This window comes from Solanum pennellii, chromosome 11, assembly GCF_001406875.1.
Source record: "Solanum pennellii chromosome 11, SPENNV200".
In the NCBI taxonomy this organism is placed as follows: Eukaryota; Viridiplantae; Streptophyta; class Magnoliopsida; order Solanales; family Solanaceae; genus Solanum; species Solanum pennellii.
Genome location: NC_028647.1, coordinates 1,068,211 through 1,079,692, shown reverse-complemented (window position 1 = coordinate 1,079,692; position 11,482 = coordinate 1,068,211). Strand labels below are relative to the sequence as shown.

The window sequence follows — 11,482 nt, the reverse complement described above, 5'->3', positions numbered from 1 at the left end:
TTTACGCAAATTTTACTATTAATTCGTGAAAATAAATAGACTGTTTTCGAGAGACCCTCTATAAGTGATCTATCAAATACTATGAGAAGTGAGGGTTGTTGGGCTAGGGGGTAGAGTGAGGATGATCGGAGATACGGGATATAATTAGTTGAAGCGTGGGAAGGACACGATAATTATGCAATGTAACTTATTCTTTTTTCCTTAAGAAGAAAATTAATCATTTTTCCCTTTGTTAACAAATTTGTTTGTTACAAAATTAACCAATCGAATATGAAAAAGTTGAGTTTGTACTAAACACATTTACAAATAATTAAAAAATATTTGTATTTTTCATATCTTAATATTCGAAAAGAGGGAAATAAAAGGAACGGACACAACCGGTAATGAAAGGGCGCGAAATTCATAACCGTTCATCTATTTTATTTTATGATTAATATAAAACACACACACTTAATTACTTAATAATTAATAATTAATTAGATTCATCGTCTAAGGTACTCTTTTATAATTTTAAAATAATTCAATGATTTTCTTTTTTCTTCAATTTTTTATGGTTTTATTTCTTTTTTCTCCATCTTTACCAACTCTAGACAATTTTTTTTTACTTTTGGAAATACTTTAATTATTGAAAAGTTACATCAAAAACATAAAATAATCTAAACATGGAAATTTCTTGTTTTTGACGTTATGTTAAATAAAAAACATAACAATTCCAAATTGTTGTTTTCTCTTAAAAATCAGAATCAGAATTTTCAGTTTATGAGTAATTTTACTTAGTGAATTTTCATCAGAGTCGGAGTCAGAATTTGTATCAAAATAAGAGTCAAAATTTTTACTTTACGAGCTTAGTGAATTTTCATCAGAGTCGGAATTAGAATTTGTGTCTCTTTCTTTTATACTTATCATAATTACTTCCAACGATACTTTCTCCCCAAGTTTGCCAAAAAACTGATTTTTTTTTAACTTTCTAGTGTATGTATTACTCAAAAATCACTTTTTTTTACTATAAGCTTTTTAATTTTTCGATTTTGAAATTGCAGAGTTGTTGTGTAGATTGATTACAAAAATGGGTCGATTTCATATACAAAAGATAGTGATTATGTTGTTAGTTTTGTTGTTACAAAGTTCATCATCATGGGGTTGGTTCTTTTCTACTAATAAGAACAATAACAAGAATGATTATAAACAAGAACAACATAAATTTTCAAACAACAAAGTTGTTAAATTGATGTCTGATTTCTCCATGGATGGTTTTGAGAATTCACAAAAGGGAATTGAATTAATCGAAAACGCGGAGCAAAAGATGTTGATTACAGATTCATGTTGGCAAAGAAGTTATCAGAATTTGTTTAGTGTATGTAGAAAAGCTCTGCCTGATGAAGAATTGAAATCTAGACTTTCTTGGAATTTATGTGATTGTTTTCAACAACATACTGGAAGATCACCTTTGCCTTATTGTGATGCAAAATCATCAATGACTAAATGTTTACAAAAATTGGATAATGATGTTCATAAGATTTATCTGGCTTTCTATATTGAAACCCCAGCCATTTGCCAACAATTGCAGTAAGTTTTCCCTTTTTTTGTTACGTATCGTTTCATAATGTATTGTATTGAGGTAGTTTATTGGATGTTTTTGACACATGGTTAGTTTGAACTTTGAAGTATATTGTTTTGATGAATACAGTATTTGGATGGTCGTTATATAATGTCATACTAGAGTTCGTAAGTATTTCTTGATCTTCAATTCATAACTTGTTTGAATGTTTTTGACATATGGTTAGTTTGAACTATATTGTTTTGATGAATACAATATTTGGATGGTCGTTATATAATGTCATACTAGAGGTCGTGATAAGTAGATTCTTGATCTTCAATTGATAACTTGTTCACACATGGTTAGTTTGAATTATATTGTTTTGATGAATATGGTATTTGGATGGTCGTTATATAATGTCATACTAGAGGTCGTAATAAGTAGTTTCTTGATCTTCAATTGATAACTTGTTTGGATGTTTTTGACATATGGTTAGTTTGAACTACATTGTTTTGATGAATACAGTATTTGGATGGTCGTTATATAATGTCATACTAGAGGTCGTAACTTCAAATTTTGTCTTGCTCTTCGATTATAGTATTATTTTGTTGTAGTTACTGTGTTTTTTTCCAGATTGTTTTGTGAGTGGTTTCTTCACTTCTATATTTCTTTTCCGAACTGTTTTTCTATGTTTTTTCTTGAGCCGAGGGTGTATGAGAAATAACCTCTCTACCTTCTAAGGTGGGGGTAAGGTCTGTGTACACACTATCCTTTTCGAACTCCACTTGTGAGATTATACGGGGTGTGTTGTTGTTGTTGTACATATTGCCACTCATCAAAAGTATGAAATATAAGCTTACAATATTATATAGAAAAGTTGGATGTGATGTAAGTTTACTAAGAACACCTAAACAATCGTTACATAAAATGAGACTTTGTTGTTACATGACGATGAATTTAACGATACTATACACTAGGTAACAACCATCCTGCATTGTAATTATTGCAGGAGAGAAGCATGGAAGCATGTAACAGAGAGGTTGGTGAATAGTTTGAAGGATTCTGCAGAATTTGCTGAGGAAAAATTAGATAACATACTAAATGTAGGGGATATGCTATTGCAAAACTCGAAACATGTTCAAGAATCATTAGCCTCGATTGATGTTCGTACTCAACAAGTAGCAGAGACTTCAAAGAACGTTGAAGGCCGTGTGAACGCTGTGTTGAGTCAGTCAGAAGTAATTTTAGAGCACTCTAAAGGGATAGCATCTTCCCAACTAGAGTTGAACGAAGGCCAGGCGAAAATGAAGGAGAGTTTACACGAAAACATGGCGATAGTTCATGAATCGTATACTAATCTAGACCATGGGATCGATGGTTTAAGGACTAAAACGGAGGACATTGAAGACGAGATTGTGAAAGTTGGAGATGAAATGAGTTGTAGAATGGATAAATTGCAGAATAAAGCTAATGATATTGGGAATATTGCAGGCCACACTTTGAGTAAACAGAAACAACTTTTAGATGAACAATCTAAAGCTCTTGATAACCTTCAACTCCTTCATAATTTTCAGTCTCAAGCACTCGAAGAGAGCAGGTAAACATCGTCAACCATAACTTCTCGTGTGCTTCTTATACCTTCCTTGTTGTCGTAGGTCAACTTAACCTGATACTGTAAGTGCATTGTTAACTGTTTCCGCGTAATGCAATATGTTAACACTTCTACAGGGGAACTCTGAAACAATTGACTCAATTCGGACACGAGCAACAAGAGGAGCTTCTTAGAAGGCAAAAACAACTACAACAAACTCATGATCATCTAGTTGAGAAATCAAAATCAATATTAGCTGCTCAGGTTTGTTAAATTCTCAAATCTATCATATTCTATTAAATTTCTTCTACTTCTTCAATAATTTCATCAAATTGTGATTTGTGTCAACAGGAAAATTTTGAGTCTAAACAAGCAAGCATGTTTCTTGCTTTAGACAAACTATTCACCTTACACAATGCTATGCTTCTTGAATCAAGAGTGATCAAAGCTTTCTTGCTTTACTCGTTATCGATCTTTCTTCTCTACATGTTCACCAGCACGAAGCAGACGTATGATGTGAGACCTAGGTTATACATAGGTAAAGTATCATCACACCGAGGCACCCTTCCAACGCGAAAACAACTATATTGATTCTTATCATTTTTGTATCATTTCTCTATTTGTTGTAGGATTAGTACTCACATTCTTGATTGAACTAGCTATCCTTCGATACGGATCATACGAAATGGAGAATCAAGCATGGTTTGTAAGCATAGTTAGGTCAATATTTGTGTTACTAGCCTCAACCCAACTTCTATATTCCATATGGACATACAGGTAACAAACAGAACAAACAGAACATAACCTCAAAAGCTTCTTTTTTTTCTTTCTTTAACATTATAACAACATGACATTTTGTTGCAGAGATTATGAAGTGTTGAACCATAAGATGTTACAAACACTGATGGAAAAAGTTAATGGAATTCAAAAACACAAGGAGTACTTGTTATGGGAAATGGAGAACGACGATTCGGACGATGAGGTAGATTGGTCTTCATGGATTGAAGAAGAATTACCAGATGATGTTGATAAGTTGAAGGATCCTGATTTTGTATATCCTGTAGAAATTGCTGAGAATTTAGTAGGAAACAAGTCAATTACAAGGAGATACAACTTAAGAAATCATCTTTTGACATATTGAAGTTGTTAACATGATCATGAACTTAGGTTACTGGTTTGATCGGTTTGTTGTCTAGAAATATGTTTTCGATCTATCTATCGATTGAACTAGGGTTCTTTTTCTAGATTTAATGTTATATCTTATACTAATGTATATATATATAGTACTAGTTATGTGTAAAACTTTGGGACTTAGACATCATATATGTGTTCAACACTTTTTCGATCGTTACTGGTATGATCGATTTGTTGTTTAAAAATATGTTTTCAATCTGTCTATCGATTGAATTAGGGTTCTTGATCTAGTTTTGATGTTATATCTTATACCAATGTATATATATAGTACTAGTTATGTGTAAAACTTTGGGACCTAGACTTCGTACAAGTGTTCAAACACTTTTTCGATCATTACGTATATAGCATAGCAGAAGTTTAATGCACCGAAGAATCGTAAATGTAGACCCTTGTCACTTAGATCACCTATAAAATTAAGTGGCAAAATTTGTGACCACGTAGGTCTTTAATAAGACACTAACTTTTATTCCTAATATATATATATATATATATCCCCATTCCTTCTATTTCTCCTAATTTGTTACTCCTACTTAATTGTGTGGCTCATAAAATTCTACTTTTTTCAACTTTTTACATTTTATTTTTATTTTTCTATATACATACTACACACATAATTTTTATTTTATTTTTTTACATTTTTCAAGAATTGAAAAAAAATGGTGATGTCTACATTGTGGAAATTTCTATATCCTCCACCACCATCTTTGTTTGTTACTACAATGTCTATTATAAGTGTTGTTTCATTAGCAAGTGGTGGATTTTCAGAAATTAAAGGAAAGCATATGCAATATTCCAAATTTTTTGGAACAATAAAAAATGAAAATGATGAGAAGAAGAAGAAGAAAAAAAAGGCAAAAATTGAGAGTAAATTAGGGATGATTTTATTATATGGTCCTTCATTTCTTGGTGGTATTTCTTCATTTGCAATTTTTCCAAATGGTGATTTAAGGTTTGTTTTGGTGTGTTCTGCTTTATCCATACATTTCTTCAAGAGACTGTTTGAGGTACTATACTAATTTTACTCTTCAACTAGTCTTTCTTTTATGATTGTTTTTTTTAATATCGATACGACTGTTTGGTACAGTGTATAAAATTAGTATATTGATAATATCAAAATTATTTTTATTCATCGTCTGATTTGATTTATTTTAAGGCTAGTTATATCTCTTAGACATGTTTGTCCATGCATTAATAATATTAGTATTACTAATATCATGAATTATTATGTATCGGTTATGCTTATACACTTTATAACACTGAATATGATGTATAATTAATATATATTAGTTATACTACTTCAGATGATGATTGTTCTATTTTCATACATTCAAATCTATACGAGATTAAATTTAACTTTAGAGAAATGGTATTAAAACGGGCGGACAAGCTCGTATGGATGGTTGCATGTGTACCAGTTAACTTTGAAAAAAATCAAATCACTGATAAAAAAATTGTAATATAATTGACTGTGCATCCATGAGGAGCATAGAAGTGTCATTATAGTACAGATAAAACCTAGAAAAACTATCCGTGAGACTTGAATTCGAATCCAACTTAAACTACACCCGAAATCTTCAAATTCTAGTTTCTATCTCTCTATATTAAACCCTAAAAATCAACCCTATCCTCTATAGTGGACACAATTCAAGCTAGGCCAATATTGTGAATCATAACTGTGGTCCTAATTTCAGACTATTTTATGACTCAAAAGCAATTTATGGTCCACCACTATGTAGTTTGGTACTTGTGAATAGATGTGTCCTTTTAAATACCATCAAAGATTGTAGTGGAAAGTAGGTATTTTGAACTAATTCAAAATTTAAATTTATTTTATTTTTTAAATAAAATTATAAATTAATGTCTATTATTTGTTATAATTTTTGCGTAATTTACAAATAAACTTATTTTTACTATTGAATTTAATATTGACACTCTACATTTGCTTATGTAAGTACTTCTTTATTGTTAGCCAAAAGCCTCAAGCTATATTGTTTAGACTCTTCTAAATTGCTTTTGAGTGTGTATGGATCAAATTCTTTAAAAGAGTAATGCATTTTTAAAGATTCGACAATATTTTTGAATAGTTTGAGCGATATATATATTGAATTCAGACTTTAAAAATGAAGTCAGCTTTGATTGTAAGGCTCAATCCTCAAAGTGTACTTTTTTAATACAAATTTAAATTAGCCGGGCTCAATCCTAATTCTTTTGCTTTGTTGATACTAGGTCCTATTTGTTCACAAATATAGTGGTTCAATGGATGTTGAAGATGCAATTGCAATATCATTAAGTTATTTCCTCTCCACAATCACCATGATTTATTGTCAACACCTTTCTCAAGATTTGCTAGAGCCATCCATTGATCTCAAGTATGGTGGATACCTAATATTTTTGGTTGGTATAATTGGCAACTTTTACCATCATATTTTGCTATCTAAATTGAGAACAAAAGGTGAAAAAGAGTACAAAATTCCTCAAGGTGGCCTATTTGATTTTGCAATATGCCCACATTATCTCTTTGAGATTCTTATATTTGTAGGAATTTCATGCACTTCTCAAACATTATATGCAATTTCATTCACTTTGGGAACTACTTTTTACTTGATGGGAAGGAGCATTGCTACAAGAAGATGGTACCAATCAAAGTTTGATGATTTTCCAAAGGATATTAAAGCACTTATTCCCTACATATTTTAGGTTACTTTGTTGAACAAGTATTATAAGTTATGTGTTATTTGTGTAGATCCTTTAAAATATGTTTATCTTAACGAAAAGTGAATCGGTTTCGTAAGGGGTACATACTTATATTCGTCTTCGATATACTTATTCTGAGCTTAACATTCTGAAGATTCTGAATCGTAATAAAAATGAATCACTCTAAAGAGGCAACCTGAGGGGGGTGGGGTGATATTATCGAGAGATTTAACCATTCAAAGGTGTGGTAAAGTTATAAATAAAGTGAAAAAAAAATTACAAGTTCAATGTATGGATCTTAATAATTAAGATTTCGATCATACTTAATGAGTATGAATAGATTTAAATAATTATAATTTATAATAAAATCTTCATATCCTTAAGGTGTTTATTTAAAGATACCTATAAAATTTGTAGTATTTAAAGATTTCTACAAAATTTGTAGTTCATCAATTTCATTCATTCATTGTTACCGTCTTCATCCACCTTTATCAATTGTGTGCCGCCACTCACCACCACAACCACCATTCTTTTGTCATAATCCTTAGCCACCACTTATAACCATTATCGCTAACTACAGTCATCATAACTATCACCAATTATCATCATCAATCATCATATTATATATCGCTAATCAGTGTTATTATTCACCACTATTATTAAATTTCACTATCGTTCACCATAATTATTAATTATTACCAGCACTGATTACTACCATCGTCAACCACAAACCACTAGCTACTACCAACATCCAACCATTAGTCAACATCATCCCTAATTAACAATATAACCATTACTGGTAGTTATCACTATCACTAATCACCATATAAAATTCAAAATGTTTTATTGATAAATAGTACATATTAATTTAAATGATTGATAGATATGAATCGTGGCAAATAAATAACTACAATTTTAATTATTTTTTTCCATCCTCATTTTTAATTTTGGCCTTTTCTTATCAATATTATATACATGAATAATTGAAAAATATTTACCAAAAAAAATATTTCTATTTATATTTTGGTTTGTAGGTCTAGTATAGTATTTCATATTTTCTTATTATTATTATAGCCAGCCAGTTGTAAGATGCTATTGTTCTAAACACTTTAGTCCTCAAATATTTTTATTTTGTCCTTTTCTACCCCTAATCCAATAAAAATCAATCCACACACATCCTAAACAATAAACAAAGAAATCAATTATGTCACAAATATTTAGAGAAATATTATTTCAAGAACCAAATTCAATCTTTATCAAAGTCATGATAATGATAAATTTAATATTTTCAGCAATATTGGGTTATTCAGAAGGCTCAGGCAAACAAAATCTTGAATATTCAAAGTTTTGGAATTTGAAATCTCAAGATAAAATTAAAATCCCAAGCAAAATTGGGATGATTATTGCTTATACTCCTAGTTTAATTACATGTTTAAGCTTCTTTTGGATATTTCCAAATGGTGGAATCAGATTTTTCATACTTAATTTTGCTATTACCATTCATTTCTTCAAAAGACTCCTTGAGGTAATTAATCATGTTACTCCTTTTTTTTCCAGTTTAACTTATATGCATCGATACGGTGAAAAGGAAAAGATTTATAATTATGAAAATAAGATAGATTATATGTTACAGTCTAATATTTTGGATTATTTAGATTTATATGATAAAAAGTTTACTATGAAAGTTTTTTCTGCTTCTTACTAAAGAGGGTGTAAATTTTAGGTCTCGAATTCGATATATTTGGTTAAAAATGTAGAAATTGTAACCATAATACCAATTCACCACACTTTTAAATGGTGATTAAACTTGTTAAATATGACTTGTGCAAGGACTAAAAATAAAATAGACTAAAATACAGTGACAAAATGTGCAACCCCAATTCTTTCATTTATTTATTTGTTTGTTTATTTTAGAGTTAATAATGAAAAATACATGGTTTCATATTTTCATAATTTGTTGTTTTATGTATGTATCTAAATTATTACTCTTTTTTATATCAAAATATAGTCCGATACTGAGTTGGTCAAATATTTATTCTAAATTGATGACTGACAGGTTAAGGTGTGTTTTAATACAAAAAGAGTGATAATTGAAATATAAAACTTGCGAAAAAGACGATAGTTTAACTAGGTAAATAGAAAAATTACTGTCTAAGACTAGCAATTAAGCATCAATTAACATACAATTTACACATTTTGCAGGTTTTGTTTGTGCACAAATACAGTGGTTCCATGGCTATGAAATCTGCAATTACTATTTCTTCAAGCTATTTTATAGCCTTTTCAAGCATAATATATATTCAACACTTGACTAAAGGATCAATAGAGCCAACAATTGACTTGAAGCATTTTGGATTTATTGTATTTTTAGTGGGAATTATTGGCAATTTTTATCACCATTTTATCCTTTCTAAAATAAGAAAAAAAGGTGAAAGTGGATATAAAATTCCCAAAGGTGGCCTTTTTAACTTAGTTATATGTCCACATTACTTTTTTGAAATTGTCACATTTTTTGGTTTTTCTCTTATTAGCCAAACTTTGTTTTCATTTTCTTCTACCATAGGGACATTATTTTATTTGATGGGAAGGAGTTATGCTACTAGGAAATGGTACATTTCCAAATTTGAAGATTTTCCTAGAAATGTTAAGGCTTTAATACCTTTTGTGTTTTAAATAAATTTATGAGTATAATTAGAATTGTTATGAGCCTATTATTATTGTTTAAATACAGGTCGAGTTTACTGTTTACTTTTTTTTTGTAGTTGATATACATAGATTATATATGATTATACATATGTTATCTATTTTTAATCTAAGCGGTTAGTGATTGAATATTTATATTGATATATAATATATAGATATACACTTTAACGTGATCTCGCAACTGATCGACAACTAAACAATTCAACTTTGAGAATGTATATCTAAACATCTTAACTTGTCCTTACAGTATCTCGTGGAAACCCGATGTCAACGCGATACATAAATTTTAGAAGTACATAAATGATTATTTTGTAAATAAAAGTGTTCAATCAACACATAAAAAACTAGTTGAGATATCTATATGTGTATCCATAAAATTAAATTGTTCAGTTAAGGACAAGTTAAAATGTTTATCTATGTGTTATCTCTTGTATTAACTCTTTATTTAGAGGCATCCCGAATATTTTAGCATAAGTGGATAAGGCCGGGTTAAACCGATCTAAACTCAAGCTTAATCATGTTTGAGCCGAGTTGAGCGCAAATCGACTCTAATTTTTTTTAAAGAAATTTTTATTTTGATATTCGTATTTGAGCTCAACTCTGTACCATAATACATTAAATAATCTTAAATGACTATCCACGGGAATATTAACTAATTATTTAATTTACTTATTAAAAATTAGTTACTAATTTATATTATTGGAATGTTTCAAGTTTATATACATATGGAATACTTCATAAGGTTTTCAATTGTTTTGATTATACTTTTCTTCCTCTTCCTTTGGAATGATTCAAAATATAATTCTACATCAAGGAGAAAAGGAAATAAAGATATTTAATTTTGCAAGTGTTTGCAGATAAAAGTCAGAAATTTGTTTTATTTTTCTTTCATAAATTCTGATTAATATAAGGTATTTGATTAATGAGGAATTTTCACAAATAGTCACTATAAAAAATTTAATTATGCTCCATAGATATAGTTTGTGTATTTACGGAAGCTACTTCGTTTGTATAATTCGTCGATTTGTATAATTCACAGGTGCGGATACATTTGTGTAACTCAACAATTTTTGTAAAAGTTCGACTAACGAATTTATACTATCACAGACATCACAAGTGTAAATAGTTATACAAATTCTATATTATACAAAAGTTATATAAACTATATTATACAAATTCTGAATTATACAAACATGTGAATAATACAAAACTAAAAAGTCGCGCCACATAATTATAGATAAAATTAAGCAGGTCGCGGATTTTAATTAGGGCAAACTATAACTATGTTAATTAAATAACTAATATATGTTTACTTATACGTGTAATTTTTCCTTAATTAAATTAAAATAGGACAAGTTATAGATTAAGTAATTCAATTAAAAATAGATTAAGTAATTCAATTAAAAATCAAGTAGCATAAAATAATAGTTTTATTAATTAAAATTAATAAATTGCTCCTATGTTGATGATGTACTATGAATTCGTACGAAAAATTTATTTTATGAGTTTAGCTCAATACCTAGAAAATTGGATGACGAGTCACTTAGCAAGCAGTTGACATTCTTTGTTTTATTTCGTGCGTTTTAATTTATTTGTCTTATTCTTATTTAATCTATTTAAAAAATATGTCTTTTTTTTTACGACTTTTTAATTTCAATTTTCTATACTTATTTAAGATCACAAGATTAAGATTACGAAAATTATCTTTATTTTCTTAAATTTTGTATCAAATCGAAACAGAACAAATAAATTGGAACGAAGAG

General features: G+C 29.1%; 3 protein-coding genes across 3 annotated transcripts; all 3 read left to right on the top strand.

The window, feature by feature from the left end:
• Positions 1 to 716: 716 nt before the first annotated feature.
• On the top strand, positions 717 to 4,455 carry LOC107004174 (protein GAMETE EXPRESSED 1). Its single transcript, XM_015202414.2, has 6 exons — positions 717 to 1,566; positions 2,547 to 3,134; positions 3,266 to 3,392; positions 3,480 to 3,666; positions 3,758 to 3,905; positions 3,993 to 4,455. Exons 1-6 carry the CDS (start codon positions 1,067 to 1,069, stop codon positions 4,267 to 4,269), a joined length of 1,827 nt encoding a protein of 608 aa, XP_015057900.1. The 5' UTR covers positions 717 to 1,066; the 3' UTR covers positions 4,270 to 4,455.
• Positions 4,456 to 4,854: 399 nt separating this feature from the next.
• LOC107003199 (very-long-chain enoyl-CoA reductase-like) lies at positions 4,855 to 7,140 on the top strand. The gene is made up of 2 exons (XM_015201486.2): positions 4,855 to 5,326; positions 6,549 to 7,140. The coding sequence occupies exons 1-2, from the start codon at positions 4,979 to 4,981 to the stop codon at positions 7,017 to 7,019; spliced, it is 819 nt and encodes a 272-aa protein (XP_015056972.1). The 5' UTR covers positions 4,855 to 4,978; the 3' UTR covers positions 7,020 to 7,140.
• A 937-nt stretch (positions 7,141 to 8,077) lies between these two features.
• On the top strand, positions 8,078 to 9,764 carry LOC107003438 (steroid 5-alpha-reductase DET2-like). Its single transcript, XM_015201767.2, has 2 exons — positions 8,078 to 8,541; positions 9,219 to 9,764. The coding sequence occupies exons 1-2, from the start codon at positions 8,221 to 8,223 to the stop codon at positions 9,687 to 9,689; spliced, it is 792 nt and encodes a 263-aa protein (XP_015057253.1). The 5' UTR covers positions 8,078 to 8,220; the 3' UTR covers positions 9,690 to 9,764.
• Positions 9,765 to 11,482: the final 1,718 nt, after the last annotated feature.